At 61.6% G+C, this 19,045-nt stretch overlaps 2 protein-coding genes across 3 annotated transcripts in view; both read left to right on the forward strand.

The window, feature by feature from the left end:
- SCN4A (sodium voltage-gated channel alpha subunit 4) overlaps positions 1-11,719 on the forward strand; it is a 45,394-nt gene extending 33,675 nt beyond the window's left edge. For both annotated transcript variants that reach the window (XM_045836301.1, XM_045836302.1), the window contains 10 exons: positions 1,895-2,027; positions 2,776-2,930; positions 3,234-3,407; positions 3,928-4,050; positions 5,362-5,640; positions 5,890-5,943; positions 6,189-6,326; positions 6,815-6,919; positions 7,540-7,810; positions 8,603-11,719. In XM_045836301.1, coding sequence (XP_045692257.1) covers positions 1,895-2,027; positions 2,776-2,930; positions 3,234-3,407; positions 3,928-4,050; positions 5,362-5,640; positions 5,890-5,943; positions 6,189-6,326; positions 6,815-6,919; positions 7,540-7,810; positions 8,603-9,840 — 2,670 coding nt within the window. In that variant the 3' untranslated portion in view covers positions 9,841-11,719. The remainder of the gene's footprint in view (positions 1-1,894; positions 2,028-2,775; positions 2,931-3,233; positions 3,408-3,927; positions 4,051-5,361; positions 5,641-5,889; positions 5,944-6,188; positions 6,327-6,814; positions 6,920-7,539; positions 7,811-8,602) is intronic.
- Positions 11,720-15,096: 3,377 nt separating this feature from the next.
- On the forward strand, positions 15,097-18,567 carry CD79B (CD79b molecule). Its single transcript, XM_045837001.1, has 6 exons — positions 15,097-15,272; positions 15,947-15,997; positions 16,929-17,234; positions 17,457-17,575; positions 17,835-17,876; positions 17,988-18,567. The coding sequence occupies exons 1-6, from the start codon at positions 15,206-15,208 to the stop codon at positions 18,084-18,086; spliced, it is 684 nt and encodes a 227-aa protein (XP_045692957.1). The 5' UTR covers positions 15,097-15,205; the 3' UTR covers positions 18,087-18,567.
- Positions 18,568-19,045: the final 478 nt, after the last annotated feature.

Genomic DNA, 19,045 nt, shown 5'->3' on the forward strand with positions numbered 1-19,045 from the left:
CCGGCGTGGGGGGTCGGCGGTCCGATAGACACAGCTTCACATGTTTATGTGACCTTAGGCGAGCCTCAAGTCCATTTCTCCGTCTGTAAAATGGGGGTAGTGGTACCTACCTTGTGTCACTGTGGTGAGTGAGGATTAGACGAGATGATGTGTGTAACGCAGAGACCTCTCTGTAAATGGGGACTGTTATTACTATTGTTCACGCGTTTATTATGACCTGCCCTGCCTGTCCTGATACTGTAGCCTCCCCGCTTCACTCCCACCCACAACTCCACCTGGGCCCCTCTCACCAGCAGGTGGCGCTCTTGGACAGGATGGTCTTAACCTGTGACACCTCTACTCCAGGGCTGGAACCCTAGAGTCCTCCCCATAGCCCACTCTGGGCTCTTGTCATTGTTACCTATTTCTGTTTACACCCTACCTGGGGCTGGTCCCTACTTCCCAGTGTGGGCCAAAGTGCCAGGTTGGGCTGGGGACTCCGAGGAGAGGTGTGGTGGGCCAATGAGGTTGAGGACAAGAACAGAGAGCCTCAGCAGGAGCCCTGGCCTCGTGGAGGGGGCCTGCCGCTGGGCTGGAATGTACTCTCCTCCTGCCCGTCCCCTGCCAGGCTGGCTAGAGACCGGTGGTCGCCCTGAGAAGTTCGGGCTGAGGCTGGCGCCTTGCCCAGGCCTCCCGGAGAAGCCAACTCCGAGCCCCTCCTCTGCCCTCTGGCTCCGGCAGGGGAAGAACCAGCATCAGCTAGGGCCAGGCTCTCTGCCCACCTCCACCCTATCGGCTCTGGGCCCAGCTGGACACCAGAGCCCGAATGAACTTTGCTCTGAAAGTTCCTGACTCCTTATTCCCCCCGAATATGTGGCATGTTGACTTACCAGGGGGCTGAGTGCCTGCCAAGCTATAAATACCCGGGAAACTATGGCACAGACCTCGGTACAAGGAACAGGGGTGGGGGAGGGCTGGAGAACTCCCAGGGCCGCGGCTCTGGGTGTTCTCTAAAGGGAGGCGGGCACGACTCCAAGGGGGATTGTGGGAGTGGGGGCACGTGGGTGAGGCAAGCGGCTCATTGGATGCTCTGGCTGACCTAATGCCCCATGCCTCAGTTTCCCTTTCTGTCACCTGGGCACAAGGACTCCTCTGGATCTTTTTGGTCACCATTCTGGATCCAGAGCTGCCCTCCAGCTGCCCTCTCCATCTCCCGCTTCTGGGGCCTCACCCCCGGCCATGAAGGGGCCTTCTCAAGGCAGGGTGGCCCAGCCGCGTTGGGGAACCAGCCTCCCCCACCCTACTCCACTCCCATCAGGCCCCTTGGCCCCATGCTGGAGCTTCAGCTGGGAAAATGGTCCGTCCTTTCTGGATTACTCAGCTGGACAGCCCCTGCAGACAGGAAGGCTCAGGCCTGAGGGCACCACACGCTGTTATCTGGGGTTATGGCAGCCTCGGTCTGTCCTGGGCCCCAGGCATGGCCCCTCAAAAGTACCTTTAGGCGTCTGGTCCCTCTGCTGCCCTCCTCATGCCTTCCCATGCTTCCCAGAACCCCCAGCTGGCCAAGCACTGCCAGCCACCCCCAGCCTCCTTGTCCCCAGCCTTGTTCCTTCCCTGAGGCTCTCACATGTCTCCTCATGTCCTCACTGACCCTGTCCAGGCCTCAGTCCTGCCCTGCTCCAAATCTAAGTGCCCCAAGAGCAGGACCACTGCTGACTTGGTCACTGTGGCTGTCCTGCATGGGCCACAGTGCTGGCCTCATGATCCATGGTCAGATGAGTGAGTGAGTGAGTGAATGAATGAGCAGCTCTGCTCTGCCCTCTCTTTCTCCTCTCCTTGTGGTCTCCCACCCTGAGCTCCTCTGTCCCATCTGAGAGGAGGACCCAGGGGTCACATGACCCTGTGGCTCCTGCAGAAGCTGCCACGGCCCTTTGACGGGGAGTCCTCAGTCTGCAGCACAGCCGACTACAAGCCCCCTGAGGAGGACCCTGAGGAGCAGGTGGAGGAGAATGCCGAGGGGGAGCAGCCTGAGGAGTGCTTCACTGAGGGTGAGCCCGCACACGTGCATGCCCCCCTCACCTGGTGCCCACCTCCCTGCCCCAGCCCAGCAGACTCCAGCCTGTCACTCCCTCAGGGACATCTCGGGACATGCACCTCACCAAAAGCATACGGGGCCTTTCCCCCCGATGCTGCTCTGCCCTGCAGCACCAGGCAGGGGTTTCAGAGCTGGGGTGCCTCCCAGCCCCTGGCCTGAGCCTTAAGCACGTGCAGTGGGTGATGGCTGCGCCCCGGGGACTGCTGTGCGGTGTCCCCACAGAGCCCAACAGGAAGCAAGTGCTCGGGAAAGGCTGCTCCAAGGCTGTCGTCTTCCTCAGCTCTACCTTCAGGGAGAAAGGCCTGTTCAGTGCTTCAGGAGGCAGCTCTGGAGAAACACTGTTGCCCAAAGAGCCAGGGCTGTGCAGAGAGAAGGCTGCCTGGGCGAGCGGGGGGGAGAGAGGGACAGCTGATAGTTCCCGTCCCTGGGCTGGGGGCCTACATCCTGCATGTCTTTCCTCTGTGTGCTCATCCCTGGCAGCAGTTGGCACACAGGTGGAGCAGGCCTGTGGCCCTCATTTGAGGGGAGGGGCTGGCCCCACTGCCAGCCAGTGGTGGAGGACATGGGAGCCAAGTGTTGGGTCTGGGGAGCAGCGAGATCCAGGTCTGGAGGCGGCACTCCGGGAAGGTGTGGGAGCCTGCTGACAGTGCCCCTGGAGGTGGGCCCCAGGCCGTGACGTGGTTCCCCCTTTGCTCCCCCAGCTTGCGTGCAGCGCTGGCCCTGCCTCAATGTGGACATCTCCCAGGGCCGTGGGAAGATGTGGTGGACCCTCCGCAGGGCCTGCTTCAAGATCGTGGAGCACAACTGGTTTGAGACCTTCATCGTCTTCATGATCCTGCTCAGCAGCGGAGCCCTGGTAGGTACCGCCCTGGGGGACGGGCATGGGCAGGGGCAGGTGCCGGGCCCACAGCTGGCCTGCCGGGGCTCCCTCCCACGGTGTGGGAAGGACGCAGACTGGACAGTCTCCAACCCAGAGTCCTGGAGGAACTCGCCCTCGGGGAAACTCCTAGCCCCTGATGGGTCCAGGGAGTCTGGGAGAAGCCACCAGACCCGCCCCTGTGCTAGTCCCCTGGGAACCAGCAGCATCAGGCAGGGCAGGGGATGCGGCAGCTGCCCCAGCCCCCCGGGCTCTGGCCACCCGCCGTGCTGGTGCCCCCAGGCCTTTGAGGACATCTACATTGAGCAGCGGCCCACCATCCGCACCATCCTGGAGTACACCGACAAGGTCTTCACCTACATCTTCATCATCGAGATGCTGCTCAAGTGGGTGGCCTACGGCTTCAAGGTGTACTTCACCAACGCCTGGTGCTGGCTCGACTTCCTCATCGTGGACGTGAGTTCGGCCCCCGGCCCCGCAGCCAGACCTGGGGGCCGTCCTTGTGGCTGAGGACCTTAGGAAGCCCCAGCCCAAGGGGCGCACAGCAGCTCCCCAAGGCTGCGCAGTGCATCCAGACCCCCAGGCCCCCGAGTGGGCGCTCCCTCACAGAGGCTGGATCCCAGCTCCTCCAACATGCCACCCAGGAAGAAGAATAGGCTGAGGGGACCTCCCGTCTCCCGGGAGGAAGGAGAACTTTGGGGTCAAGAGGGCGAGTGGGAAGGTTACTTACCCTTCTTGCCAATGTCTGTGGAGGGTTTTGCATCCTCTTCGACTGGCACACGGGCCTCCTCTTCAACTGATGATGTCACGGAGACAGAGCCCAGGCCCCGTGGGTGTTGGGACAGTTCCCAGTGGACAGAACCGCCCATTAGGCACGGGGTCTGGGAGAGGTGCCTGAGAACGGGGAGTCTAGGGAGGCCCCCGTGGCAGTCCTGTCCCTCTAGGACTGTGCCCCTGGGATTCTTTCTCTTTGCAGGTGTCCATCATCAGCCTGGCGGCCAACTGGATGGGCTACTCGGAGCTGGGAGCCATCAAATCCCTGCGGACGCTGCGGGCCCTGCGTCCCCTGAGGGCACTGTCCCGATTCGAGGGCATGAGGGTGGGTGCTGAGGAGGGCTCTGAGTGGGACTGCGGGTTGGGGGAGCAGCCACCACAGGGCAAGGTGCAGAGGTCACATGTCTGTACTCCCGCCATCACCAGGGGAAGCAGAGGACTCGGCCCACAGCCCTGCTGAAGGCCAGGTTTGGGCACCTGAGACACCCTCGCACACAAGCCCAAGGGTCCATGCTTGCCCTCAGTCCTGCTCCTTAGCTCACCTCTGCATCCACTGGGGGGCAGCAGAGGCTGCGGCAGCTCCCAGGGGGCGTGAGGGCACCAAGGCAGAAGCAGACAGAAAGCAAGTCTGTAGATTTAAGGGTGTCCCTTTCAAGCTCAGAATGGGGCTTCCGTGGCTCAGAGACTCCAGCAAGCAGGAAGACCCATGCCTGGGGCTCTGAACCTTCTGGCCCCGGAGCTCAGGGTTGAGCCAAGTTAGGAAAGATCCCGCCAGGCCCTTGAGGGTGGAAATGACTGGCAAACACCAGGTTTGGACAAGACAAATGGGACTTCTGCAGTGAAGGGGCGTCCACTGGGAACCAGACCTGCCCCAGAGGGATGAGCCTCCCGTGAGGCGGCTGGATGCAGGCCCTCAGCCCCTCAACCCCGTGGCTCCCTCCTGGTTGAGGCCCTCCCACTCCCGGAGTGGGGGCCCTCCCCTCTGAGGGGAAATGACCGGCCCACAGCCACACAGCCGCTTGGTGCTCTGGTCAGGAAGAGAGCTGCCTGGGCATCACCCCCTCTGCCCAGAAGCCACGAAATGACGTCTCCTTGAAAAGGGACAATTCCCAGATCTGGCTCAGCCTGAAATAGCAAGGTTGGCCTGTGTGGCCCGGGCTGGTAGGGCAGAGGGCTCTGGTCCCGGAGCCCAGTGGCTTTCAAGACCCTGGTGGCTGCTTTTCTTCATCTGCGTCTGCATCTCTGCTGCTGTGAGCAGATGAGCAGGGGCCGGTCACGGAGGCTGAGTTTCCTATGGGGGCCGAGGAAAGAGTGTTTGTCTCTTGCCTGGTGACCCATGGCCAGGCTGCTTCCAGAGAAGCCCAGCAGCCCCGCTCTGGGCTGACGGCTCCAGCCAAGCAGAGAGCCCTCCCCAGCCCTGCTCTTTGCTCCCCTGCCCCCAACCAGGCAGCCCAGCAGACTTCTCCCCAGGCTGGCTCGCAGCAGCCCTCCTCCAGGAAGCCCTCCCTGAATAGCCATGCTCAGCCCTCCCTGGCCTCCTGGGTAGTGTAGGTGGGGAGCTGCCTCTCAGAGGAGACCAGGTTTCTGCCACGTGCCCGAGAGAAGATCTGGCAGTGACTCCCTCCCCGGCCCCCAGGTGGTGGTGAATGCCCTCCTGGGCGCCATCCCCTCCATCATGAACGTGCTGCTCGTCTGCCTCATCTTCTGGCTCATCTTCAGCATCATGGGTGTCAACCTGTTTGCTGGCAAGTTCTACTACTGCATCAACACCACCACCTCCGAGAGGTTTGACATCTCCGTGGTCAACAACAAGTCCCAGTGCGAGAGCCTGATGCACACGGGACAGGTCCGCTGGCTCAACGTCAAGGTCAACTATGACAACGTGGGTCTGGGCTACCTCTCCCTCCTGCAGGTGGTGAGTGTGGCCCCCTGGCCCTGCAGCGACCTGGGATGGAGGTACCCCCTGTCTTTTGTTGTGCCCGAACCCACTGCCACTCCTTGTCAAGGGGCTGCCCACCCTGCATCCGGGGCTGCAGGGCCCTCCCTGTCCCCTGTTTGATGCCTGCCCTGTGGGGCTGTGGGCAGGTAGCCTCTGGGGAGGACCAGGATGAATGACAGAGGCAGCAAGCAGCCCCTCCCCTCATGCCCAACCACACTCTCCCAGGCCACCTTCAAAGGCTGGATGGACATCATGTATGCAGCCGTGGACTCCCGGGAGGTGAGTGGGGGTCACCGAGGTGTGGCTGGTGAGCGAGCCAAGGGGGCAGCCCAGTGGTGTGTTCTGCCCATCTCCTCCCACCTCCCCATGCCACCCCCTCGGGGGCCCCTGAGACTCTGAGGGTGGATGGGTCCACCCCTGGGCCCCAGGCCCCTCTGCCCACAGGGAGACAGGGGGCATGGAGGAGCCAGTGCGTGTCCCCAAGCCCACCCAGCACACCCCATCCTGTCCTGTGGCCCTCGCAGCTGGAGCAGCAGCCGGATTATGAGGTGAACATCTACATGTACCTCTATTTCGTCATCTTCATCATCTTCGGATCCTTCTTTACCCTCAACCTCTTCATTGGCGTCATCATTGACAACTTCAACCAGCAGAAGAAGAAGATGAGTATCCAGCCCCGCCCTCCCCGGGTCCCCCGCGCCGGGCATGCCCCGCCCCTCCCCGGGCCGCAGCCCTTCGGAGTGCACAAGTGCTGCCTCGGCACCCAGCACCCGCGTGCTGTCGCTGGCGACACGGCTGAGGCAGCAAGTCTGGGTTCAGATGCCCCTGGGCATCCCTGAACTGCAGTTTTCCCATCTATAAAACAAAGGTGATGCTGCCTACCTTTCTGGGTTGTCCTAGGGACCCAATGAGATACTGATGGAAAGTGGCCCCAAACAGGCTGTGAGGCAGCATACATAGGTCCCCTTCCCGCTGCTCCCCCACCTCTCCCCGCCCTCAGCCCCCATCTCTGGCCCTGCCAGTTCCCCTCCCCTGTCCGCCCAGTCCCCCTGCCCGGGTGGGGGCTGCCTTAAGGGCAATGCCTGAGGAGGGAGGTCCTGGAGACAGAGAAGGGGGACCCCCCAACCTTATGGACCCCATCCCACTATACTTTGGAGGAAAAGACATCTTTATGACAGAGGAACAGAAGAAATACTATAACGCCATGAAGAAGCTTGGCTCCAAGAAGCCTCAGAAGCCAATCCCGCGGCCCCAGGTACCTGCCCTCTGGGCCCCTCTTCCTGCAGCCTGTGCCAGGCTTCTGCCGAAGGGGACCACAGGGCCACAGTGAAGCTGCCCGCCAGGCTGTGTCCCTGGCGTTAGTTACGCCAGGTTCGCCCGCAGGGAGGCTGGGCCCGCCGGTCTGGAGGGGGGCCTCTCTGTAACCGAGCAAGGGCACTGTATGCACAAGCAGCGGCGGCCTGCTGGACTCCAGCCACTGGCTCACCCTCGCCTGGCCCTGCACAGGCTCCCAGTGTCCACTCACGTCCTTAGGTGGCTTCTGGGGCAAGGCACCCTAGGAGGGGAAGAAAGAGGATGGCCAGACACCCTCCCCAGTGAGCAGTAGCTCGGGGAGAGGGTGAGGGGATGCCTGGGGACCTGGACAGGTGGGCAGGTGTCAGCGAGGCGGGGGGGCTGCCATAGACCCGTCGAGCGGCCTGGTCTGACGGCTCTGCCCTCGTTTCTCGGCCAACACCCCCAAGCCCTGACACACCCCCCTCCTTCTCACACTGTTGTGTCACCCCGTGTCTCCTGTCTGTCCGTGTCCTGCGTGGGCCCTGACCACGCCCCGACTGTGCGCTGACGTGCGTCCCTGCGCTCCCATCCGTGCTGCAGAACAAGATCCAGGGCATGGTGTACGACTTCGTGACGAAGCAGGTCTTCGACATCGTGATCATGATCCTCATCTGTCTCAACATGGTCACCATGATGGTGGAGACAGATGACCAGAGCCAGCTGAAGGTGGACATCCTGTACAACATCAACATGATCTTCATCATCATCTTCACGGGGGAGTGTGTGCTCAAGATGTTTGCTCTGCGCCATTACTACTTCACCATTGGCTGGAACATCTTCGACTTTGTGGTCGTCATCCTGTCTATCGTGGGTGAGCAGGGCCAGGCCAGGCTGAGTCATTCGGGAAGGCCGGTGCTCCCGTCCTCATGCACAAACACCTGCTCATGCACCTGGCGTGCTTACACACATCATCACACGTACATACATGCACGTACACCTGCCATTCCCACATCGTGCACCAAGGTAAGGACAGGTGGGCTCATGGGCAGCCTGTCACCTGCACACACGTGCATATACCTCAAGGAACATTTGCTTGACAAGTAGATGCGCACTCAGGTGTCGTGTAGTCAGTGGAGAACATTGAGAAGAGGGATCCAGTGTCCGTGCACACTGGAGAAGTACGTGGACATGCGTGTATGTAGGATAGTAACCAGCAACCATTTATTGAGCCTTTACTATGTGCCTGACACTGTGCTGTGCCCTTTACAGGCATCACCTTACTAATTGCTCATAACGATGCCTCCATTTTAGAGATGAGGAAACTGAGTACAAACATTAAGTGACATGGCAGAGTCACACACACAAAGCTGTCCTCCCTCCTTCTCTCATCTATGGCATTTGCAATCAACCTTGGGAATGGGCCTTACCTTCACCTCCTCAGCTTTGGTATATCCCACCTCCAACCAGCTGGGTTGGGGCAAAGATGTAACCCTGGCCCCAAGACCCCTGGGAGGGCCTGGCCTAGTGATGGGTGCCATCCGGGCTGTGCGCCAAGGATGGAGCCTACCAACCAGGCCAGGCCCCCTTGAGCCCCGCGTGCCCCCCACTGCCTAGCCCAGCCTCCCGCCCTGGGACAGCAGTCCTCACCACCTCCTCCCCACAGGTCTCGCGCTGTCTGACCTGATCCAGAAATACTTCGTGTCCCCAACACTATTCCGCGTGATCCGCCTGGCCCGTATCGGACGTGTCCTGCGGCTGATCCGTGGGGCCAAGGGCATTCGGACGCTGCTCTTTGCCCTCATGATGTCGCTGCCTGCCCTCTTCAACATCGGCCTCCTTCTCTTCCTGGTCATGTTCATCTACTCCATCTTCGGCATGTCCAACTTCGCCTATGTCAAGAAGGAGTCGGGTATTGATGACATGTTCAATTTTGAGACCTTTGGCAACAGCATCATCTGCCTCTTTGAGATCACCACGTCAGCTGGTTGGGACGGGCTCCTCAACCCCATCCTCAACAGCGGGCCCCCCGACTGCGACCCCACCCTGGAGAACCCGGGCAGCAGCATCAAGGGTGACTGTGGCAACCCCTCCATCGGCATCGTCTTCTTCTGCAGCTATATCATCATCTCCTTCCTCATCGTGGTCAACATGTACATCGCCATCATCCTGGAGAACTTCAACGTGGCCACCGAGGAGAGCAGCGAGCCCCTCAGCGAGGACGACTTCGAGATGTTCTATGAGACATGGGAGAAATTCGACCCCGATGCCACGCAGTTCATCGCCTACAGCCGCCTCTCTGACTTCGTGGACACACTGCAGGAGCCGCTGAAGATCGCCAAGCCCAACAAGATCAAGCTCATCACACTGGACCTGCCCATGGTGGCGGGGGACAAGATCCACTGCCTGGACATCCTCTTCGCCCTGACCAAGGAGGTCCTGGGCGACTCGGGGGAGATGGACACCCTCAAGCAGACCATGGAAGAGAAGTTCATGGCAGCCAACCCCTCCAAAGTCTCCTATGAGCCCATCACCACCACCCTCAAGAGGAAGCATGAGGAGGTGTGTGCCATCAAGATCCAGAGGGCCTACCGCCGGCACCTGCTTCAGCGCTCGGTGAAGCAGGCGTCCTACATGTATCGCCACAGCCAGGACGGTAGCGGGGACGCGGCCCCCGAGAAGGAGGGGCTGATCGCCGACACCATGAGCAAGCTGTACGGCCAGGAGACTGGGGACGGTGGTGTGCAGGACAAGGGTGAGGAGAGGGGCTCCACAGAGGACGCTGGGCCCACCGCAGGGCCCACCGCAGGGCCTGCGCCCATCAGCCCCCCAGACACTGCCCACCCTCCCTCCCCACCCCCAGGGCAAACGGTTCGCCCAGGGGTCAAAGAGTCTCTGGTGTAGCAGCAGGCGGGGTGGCCAGCAGAGGCTGGCAGAGCCCCGAAGCTTCCCGCTCACTGGCTGAGGGAGCAGGGCCTTGCGTCTGGGGCTGACCCGCCTCCCTGTCAGGGACAGGGCGTGGCCACGCTGGAGCTGACACCCAGGCCAGAGCCCTCGCGTCCCCAGGCCACGGAACACGGGAACTGTAAATCTGAGGCTCCACGCTGGGCCTGAGGCCTCTGTGGTTTTGCCTTCAAGTTGCTCTCACCTCCTCATGGACCTGCTGCCCCTCCTCTCGGCCTGGGGCTGGGGGTCGTCAGAACATCAGAACCTCTGACCCTCATTTAAGGGGCCAGCCTACAACGGAGGGAGTGGCTGCCCCCCCGTCACCAGAGTCTTAAGGGCTGCTGGCCTCTCCCCAGGAAGTGGCTCAGGCCCCCTGGGCCCACCAAAGACGTCTTAACCTCAGTGAGAGCAGACACCTGAGCCCAGGGCCTGCCAGCCCTCCGCAGCTCTGGGACGCAGCTTCCCCTGCCAGCTCAGGAACTGGTCTGACCAGCCACTGGATCCTGGTGCATCTGGCTGAGGTTGTGGTCCCTGAAACCGCTTCCCGGTGTGTCTACCGTCCAGACCTCCACTCCCTGGCTGGCCCCTGGGGGAACAGCACAAGGGAGGGTTCCACTTGGGAGTCGACTTTGTCTAGGAAGCGCAGATGGGTAGGACACGTGGCGTCCACTGGAGTATCGCCGCACTGGGGCTCTTCTTGGCCTGAGCACCCAGACCTGGGGTGGGGTCAGGGACCCCGGCACTCAGGAGAAAAAACCTTGTTCCTTCCTTCCCTTCCTTACTCCTCATCCTCCCCCCCCCATCCCCCAAAAGTGATCCTAGAATGTTCTAGTTGAGCCCATGTTAGAGATTTCACACCGGGCCGTGTCCGGCCCACCTGCCTGAGGCCCAACCTTCCAACTTCCTGCCGCCTGGAAAGCTGGGCAGCCCTTTGCTGGCACAGCCGGTCCAGGCACACGGGGCCAGGCTGCCGCTGGGCCCCGGGGAAGAGCCAGAGGCTGAACGCGGAGGAGGAGTCACCGGATCGATTCGCCAGTGTGCGTGTACTCAAGTGTGCGAACCACCGTGCCCCACGATGCCTGCCTCTGGGTGTGTGTCTGGGTATGTTTGTGTGAATGCGTGTCAGTGTGCCCGAAGTGTCTGGCTGCCGGGTGTGTGTCCTCCTGTGGAGGCCTGTCCATATGAGTGTGCCTGTGCCGCGAGTGTATGAGTGTGAACATGGGTGCTGAGGTCTCGTCCCTGCTGGTCTTAGTTCCTCTTCTTTTTCTTCTTGTTTCTCGTGAACGGTTTGATTAAAACTCAGGAAGCAGCAAAACCTCCAAAACAACACATGTGTGTGCATGCACACGCCCGTGGGCCAGAGCCCCCCTTCTGTCTGCCCCGCCCTCGGGGCCCTCACCGCCGCCCCTCCTGGTCATCCCTCTCTCAGTCCCTCGACCCCCACGACTCTCCCTTCCGCTGGCTGTTTTCGTCACACCCTTGCCCTGGCCCGGCTCCACGTCTCCTGCCTGTGTCTCCCACGGAAAGGGGCCCCACTCCACCCAGCTCTTCTTTCAGACGTTCACCCTCGGGGCGGGGGCGGCCTCCTCCCTGACCAGCTCCCTGCCCACTGCCTGCCTCTCCCCCGTGGCCCCCGGCCCGGCTTGGCCCCAAGAGCCTCCCGCTGTCGGACGGGGCACACCGTGTGCGGACTCCAGAGCCGCCCACTGGCTGTGCCCCTCCGCACCTGCAGACGCGCCCCTGTTTGCACCCTGTCCCAGAAGGAGCAGGCCAGGCCAGGCCAGTGGACCGGCCCCTTTGTACAGTTCTTACAATAAATCTCCCCTCCTGCCTCTGACACGTGCGCTTCTTCCTTCCGAGGCTCCAGTGTGGATGTCAACAGGGCCTGAGGGCCGCAGGCGTCCGGGAGGGCTGGGGGGACTGGCGCCAAGTGAGACCTGGGGGGTCTCTGTGGGGTGGGGGCATGATTAGGGGATGGCTCCAACTCCCTCCTTTGGTCCTGTATGATTCTCTCCTGCTCCTCTCCAGCAGGAGTCCAAGGGTCCAGCCGAGGTCAAGGGTCATGCCCCTCCTTCTGTAACAGGCAGCAGCACTCCCCACGCCCACCATGACAGCGCCCAGGAACTGGGTATGGGGACGCTTCGTCCCCAGCCGCTCCTCTCTGGAAGCCCCTTCACGTCTCTGCTCCCACTCCCGGGGGCCCCGGGGTGCCTGTGGAGCACACGGCGTGTCCCCTCCCTGTCCCCAGAGTTACTATCCCCCCTCCCCAGGACCCTGCCTCTGATCCCCAACCCCAGAGAGCCCAGGGTCCCCGGAGCCTGTGACCAAGAGTAATTTGTAGTGAGCTTGGTCTGTATTCCCAGTGGGAGAAATACAATTTTGTATATAATCTTGTTTTCTACAGTCTGATTTCTGCCTCCCAGGGCTGTTATTCGTCTGAACTAGTAAACACTTAGTCCTTTTCAGGATTTCCGTAACCCCCTTTTCCCTGAGCTTGGAGTGCCAAGAAAAAAAAAAAAGGCAAGCTACCGGGCCACATGGATGACGCAGGCTAGCGTGTGGGAACCAGCCCACCCCCCAGGCAGCAACGCCGCTCAACACCTTCTGGGGGGGGGGATGGGGGTGGCCGGGCTGCCTGCCTTCCAGGCTCGCAGCTGCCCTACAAAGAACACTGTTACGATGATTTCTATTTTCCATAAATGAGGAAACTGGTCTCTGAAAGGTGAAGAATGGGTTTTGCTTAACTGGGCATTTGAGGCAGAGAAGCCTGCTCTGTGAGGCGTGGTCCCTCCCCTGCAGGGCCCCGAAATGGCCCTGCCACGCTTCCAAATGCTCCCTGAAGTGGAGCGGGACCAGCCTCGTTGAGAACCACCAGGTAACTTGGGGAGGCTTTCCAGCTGGCACACAGCAGGGCCAGGATTCGAACCTGCACACTGTTAGCCAGCAAGCGTCCTCTCAGTGACAGAACAAACAGCCCAGGGACAGAAGTGTCACCTGAGGTCAGCTGGGGAAGCAAGTGGGGCCCATAACAGTGGACTGGGGGAGGGGCAGAGGTCTCAGCCCTTCTTTCCAAACCGAGGTTCTACCCTCGCTAAGAGTCCCTCTTGCTTCCCCGACCCCCTGCACCCCTGTCCCCTCTCCTGACGCCCTGTCACCTGTTTTGATGCCACCTTCCTGGTGGGTGGAGGCTGCCAGATGTTGGGACGTGCAGCCCAGGGGAGCCAGGGGCACAGGCCTCATGTTCCAGGAAAGAAAAGGCGTCACAAACCCCGCACAGAGCTGGGTGCTGTTGTCACTGGGGAGGGAACAGCGCGGCCCCAAGAGTGACAAATAACCTTGTAGGCGGTGGGCCACCCTGCCCCCACCCCCTCCTGAAAGCGGATCTCTGCCTGGCATCAATGGGAATGAGCCTGAGGGACACATCTGCGCCCCTGCCCCCCGTGGGGGTGGGGGGGGTGTTTGGAGGATAGAGGACACTAACTGCCCCCCACCAGGCTTTGTGCCCCTCATAGTCACCCTGGGCCCCAGGACCAGCTTCTGGGCAGGCCCCCTGCCACACAGTGTGGGCAACGCCCCCAGGCAAGCTCACACCCGTACACACCTGTGTGTGTGTGCCCCAAGCCCCCCCCAGTTATCCTCCCAGCTTTGGGGGACACGAGCCCCGAAGCTAACCAAGACCTCAGTCGCCAGGAGGTACTTTGCTAAAGGAAGACACCCCAGGACTTGCCCCCATCCTGCTGGGGAGGGGGTTCTCCAAACACCCCCGCCAACACCAGGGGCCTCGGTGGGTAAACTGACCTCAGGTGACGTTTACAATCCCGGGCTGTTTGTTCTGAGAACTGAACATCTGACACCTTTTCAGGGAAATGTTTTTTCATTTCCAACATCTGGAAACAGCAAGAACATCTGGGGCTGCCAGGAACAGGCCGCTCTGTGGATGAAACCTTAACCCTCCTGTCCCTGATTTTCGTAGTGCTGGCCCCCCCGCCCCGGCTCCCCAGCGGGGGGCCCCACCGTGCCAGCGAGGCCTCTGCAGGGCCGAGGCCGAGAGGGCAGCATCCAGGCCTCTGCCTTCCTCACCACCAACCCTCGCGTGGGAGGCGGGTCCACATCTCCCCAAACCCGAACAGACCCACCATCAGCACAGGCTGTTTGAAAAAATGGAGGGCAGGAGAATGACATTGAACGTCTTTCTTCCCCTCCTGAGGGGTTAGGAGAATAGAGAGAGGGTGGGGGTCAAGGGAGAGAAAAGAGGCCGCCAGGAAACCCAAGTCCTGAAGTGGGCTCAGCTGCTGGCTCGGGTGCACCAGCGGGCCAGGTTCGGCTGTGCAGGCCATGTGCCTCTCAGGGCACCCACTGCCGCCACTCAGGGCCAGAGGCAGGCCTGACCCCGCGGCACAAAGCGAAGCTGAGACAACCCCTGATCACTGGGCTCCGTCCACCACTCTGCTGACTGGCGAGATAAAGCCAGAGAGCCTTTAGTTTCGGGCCTGGAAGCTTCCCAAGCTTCGCGCCTCCAGTCTGTCCCCCACCCGAAGGTATCTGGAGCTGCGGACGACACTCCGCGCCCTGGGAGTCCCCTGCCTGCCGAGTGGCGGGTTTTCCCTGAGCCTTCTCCACCTCAGCTCCTCCCTGTCAGCAGCTCCCAGCAAAATCTCCCACCAAGGGAGGGAGGGAGGGAGGCGTCACACCAGGACCTGGACCCCATCTTCTCCCCAGCAGCAGCCGCACTCAGCCTGCTCTTGCTCAAGAACCTCCTTGACTGCCTGACCCCTTACAGGGTCAAATCTCCAGCAACCCCAACATGGCTGCCTGCACTCCAGCCAAGAGGCTGCGCTCTGGGCCCCTCCCGGTGCCTGGCCCGGGCCCACAGCTGCCCCCCGCCAGCACCCCCACACCATTCTCCATTGCAATTACAAGACCCTGTGTGTTCAGCTAAGTGCCTGGGGAATCTAGACTTCGGAATGGGAGGCTGGCGGGCCCCGGGGCAGCCGTGGGACAGAGACGCGTGGAGGAAAACACACTGTCCTGAAGACTGGGAAGCCCCAGCCCCCAGGGGTGTCCACCGTAGACCTGAGCTGTGGTGCCCAAGCTGGGGTGACTTTTGAGCTTTAACAGCACAGCTGACAAAAGAGCCCGCCCTTCCCTGGGCTCCCCAGAGAGCTGGTGCCTCCCCTGGGTCCCGATTTGCATGGCAGGAAGGGGCCTGGTGGGGAAGAGGCAGGGAGGGGACAGGCTGCAGCCCAGGCAGTTACACGTTTTCCCCCGCAGAAGCCTCCGTCGTCATCATCAGGGGCTTGGGGTCAGAGACGGAGCGGTGACCATGGCCGGGCCGGAGCTGTCCCCTGTGCCCAGCAACTGGCTGCTGGTGTTGCTGATGCTTCTCTCAGGTACAGCCCCCGTTGACCAGGCCTGCTGGTTTTACTCTGTCTCTGTTTCCACCGGTGCCGTCCCTGCTCTCTGCACCCTCCTGTCCCTCTCACTTTCTGCCTCCCACCTCCTCTGACTGCTGCCCTGGGGCGTGGGTCTGTGGGGACCAGCCAGGCCAACCAGCCCAGGGGTCTGCGGCGCCAGCCCCTCTCCGGCCTGCAGGTGTGCGGCGGAGCTAGGCCTGTGGGGCTGGTGGTTCTGACTGCGGAAGAGCCAGACCAAGGAGGAAGAAAGGCGTGTGGTTCACCCACCGAGGGCACTACGTCGGGGGAGGCGGGGGAAGGCTGCGGCCAGTGAGACCCTGGAACATATGTATTCCAGAAATGGCCCCCCCGGACGAGGACCAGAGAGCTCTTTAGCTGTGCCTTCCCTCTGGTCTCATCCAGGTGCCTGCACAAGGCTGAAGGGGGCCGGGAGGTGGATCTCCTGGTGACCACACCCCACTCTGTCTCCCCAGAGCAGGGCTGCGGAGGGCTGAGGGGTCTAGAAGCTGCTGTCAGTGTCACTGTCTGGGAGGAGGAAGCAGGAGGTCATGGGTCTGGGAATTCAGAGGGCAGAGGGCATGCAGGGGTGGGGCAGCCAGCTTCCAGGAGAGGCCCTGACCTGGCTCCGCCCACTTCCTCCCAACCTGCAGGTGAGACGGTGTTTGCAGTCCCAATGATGGATGTCGTCCAGAATCCCGCAGGTCAGCAAGTCCCCCTGCCCCTTCTGGGGCCAAGGATGCCTGTGCCCCATGCCAGTCACTGCCCTTATGGCTGTCCCTTGAGCCCTTGTCCTCTTGGGTCTTGCCATCCAGAACTCCCATCTCTAGGCCTCCTTAGGGTCTCCCTCTCCAAGGCCTGGTTCCTAGCCCCTCGCCAAGCTCCAGCCCCACCCCCTGCCAGTTGTCACATCCATCAGACAGGAGTGTCCCAGGCCCGGTGACTGAGGGGCTGGGCTAGTCCAGCTGGAGAGTCAGACTCAGCCCCAGAAGGAGCCCATGACCTTAGGGGCTCTGAGAGCGCAGAGGGGCTCAGAGTTTCCTCGGGACCATCCGGGCGTAGTGAGGCAGGGGGGAGGCTTCTCGGAGCAAGTGGGTGGGGAACACAGGCCAAGCCGAGAAAGAAGGGTTAGGAATAAGAAGGGGAGCAGGCCCACGCAGGCAGGTAGAGGGAAGTGCTGGAGGAAGAGGGGCAGCGGAATCAGTGGGGCAGGGAGGCTCAGTTGCCAGCTAAGGGTTTGTGGGGAGCCCCTGAGGATTTCAGGCCGGTGCAGGGCAGCCCAGGGCAGCCCAGGGCAGGGAGGGGTGGGAGCACGGTACAGTGGGAGGCCGTCTGGGTGTGAGGCCTGGGTCAGGCTGTTGTAATGGGCATGGAGAAGAATCCGAAGGTTCCAGAGCCCTTCTAAAGGACAATCAAATGTCAGGAAGGGGCGGGGTCCGGAGGTTTGGCCTGTGGTCTCTCACATGGCTCCACTGCCCGACACCTCCGCCTCATGATTATCCCACACCCTGAGAAGCAAGGATAGACCGGGGGGCTGAGCCAGCAGTATGTGCCACCCAGGGTAAGGGCCCATGGTGGGGCTAGCCATCGGGAGCCCACCGGGTAGGATTTTGATCCAGGCCTTGGCGTCCACAGGAAGCCCTTGTTCCCAGATCTGGCAGTTCCCACGTTTCGTGGCCAAGAAACGAGGTTCCGTGGTGGAAATAAAGTGCAACATGGAGTACCACGGCAGTGTGAGCTGGTTCTGGAAGCGGGATATGAACTCGGAGCCCAAGGAGGTGGCTCTGGAACCGGGACGCATCGAACGGAACCAAAGCACGCACAGTGACACCCTCACCATTAGGGGCATCCAGTTTCAGGACAATGGCATCTACATCTGTCAGCAAGAGTGCCCCAACAGTTCCATTGAGAAGGGCTGTGGCACTGAACTTCGAGTCCTGGGTGGGTGTGGGGACTGCCCTCCAGCCTGTGGGGGTGGGGGAGCGAGTGGGGTCACAGGGGGCCATCCACACCCCACCCCAACCCGGCACGCCACCAGTGAGGGACCACATTGTGGAGATGGCCGTGGCCCTAGAGCACCCAGGAGAGCCTCCCAGGAGGTCCTGAGGGGTGCAAGCCCAAAGCAGGGCCCAGCCTCATCATCCCTGTCCCATGTCCCACCAGGATTCAGCACCTTGGCTCAGTTGAAGCGGCGGAACGCGCTGAAAGATGGCATCATTATGATCCAGACCACACTCATCATCCTCTTCATCACTGTGCCCATCTTCCTGCTGCTGGACAAGGTGACCTCAGGGGGAGGGGAGGCCACCGTGGGGCAGGGTCTCCATCTCCCCAGCCCGAAGTCTTCCCATCGACTCACCTGCTCCTTTGCTCCTTCCTTCATTCAGTTGTGCTTGCAGAATGAGCCTCACCCCCTCACCCCTGACTCTTCACCCCTGACCCTCAACCCCAGACCAATCCCTCTGGCCCTCCCCAGCCTGGCCCAACAGTGGGCAGGGTGGGGGGAGTCAACACTCTGCTCCCCATCTCTCTCCCCACCAGGATGACGGTAAGCCCGGGATGGAGGAAGACCACACCTACGAGGTGAGGAGCAGGCCGACCCCCAGCTCTGAGGGCCGCGGGGGTGGTCGGCAGTACCATCTGTTGGTGCGGTTGGGGGGTGGCCAAGGCCTGAGCTCCATTCCATGTCTCTAGGGCCTGAACATTGACCAGACGGCCACCTACGAGGACATAGTGACTCTGCGGACCGGGGAGGTGAAGTGGTCGGTGGGTGAGCACCCAGGCCAGGAGTGAGGGTCCAGCCCTGCCCACAGCCCCGGGCACAGCCTGCTGGGCCCTCACCGAGTACTTCAGAGCCGCCTGGCTCCCAGTCCACCCCTTTCCCTTGGACCCCCTGTCGGCCTCCGAAGCCGGCCTACCAGATCTGCCTGCCCCTTCAGCCCCGGCCCCCAGCTCTTGCCGAAGGGACTGGGGTGGAAGGGCCGGGGGCAGAGATTTGGAGCAGGGCGTTCTCTGGGGTCAGACTGGACCCAGCCTTCTCGGGGTGCTATGCAGCGATCCACGCCTCATTCAGGACATATGAGGCATAGACTTGTCTGGAAACTGCACACAGACTACAGCTTCCTGTGAAGCCTGGGAAGGGCCAAGGCCCACGCCCACTTGGCCTCAGACAGGCCACCAAAAGCTTCATTCCTCTCCCACCCTCTCCCAGGGGCTCCTAGTCTTGAGCCCATCCCCCCCATACATAGAATAAACAATGTGTCTTAAGAAACCACACCCAAGCTTGTGACATCTATGGGTATGGGGCAAACGAGAGTATCTGTTTGAGCACAAACGTTGGGGCCCCTGTGGGACTGGGGGGTGTGGGAGGGGACAACGCCATGGGGCTCATGGACTCTCCTGGGCTCATGTGCTGCTTCTCCCTGAAGGTCCGGCTGGGACCTGCGGTCGTGTCCTCCTCTATTCCTTGCTCTGACCCTCACAGGGCCCAGCGCGGCTGGGGAAAGGCTGATTGAACTGCCCTCCTCCTCATTCCCACTCTGAATCCTGCTCCGTAGGGCAGGGGTCTTGGCCCTGAAGGAGCTTTCCCTCCTCTGCCCATCCCAACCCTACTGTCCTTCAAGGCCCTCCACCTCCGGGGAGCCCTCCCAGAGTGTCCCAGTCGCTGCCCAGTCCTTGTTTGGACCCCAGCCTCCCCTGCTCTGGCTTAGCTGTAGCCTTGTGCTGCCCCCACTGGCCTTGTTTTCCAGTTA

Source organism: Phyllostomus hastatus, unplaced genomic scaffold (assembly GCF_019186645.2).
Source record: "Phyllostomus hastatus isolate PE091 unplaced genomic scaffold, TTU_PhHast_1.1 phas_contig_210, whole genome shotgun sequence".
Taxonomy (NCBI): Eukaryota; Metazoa; Chordata; class Mammalia; order Chiroptera; family Phyllostomidae; genus Phyllostomus; species Phyllostomus hastatus.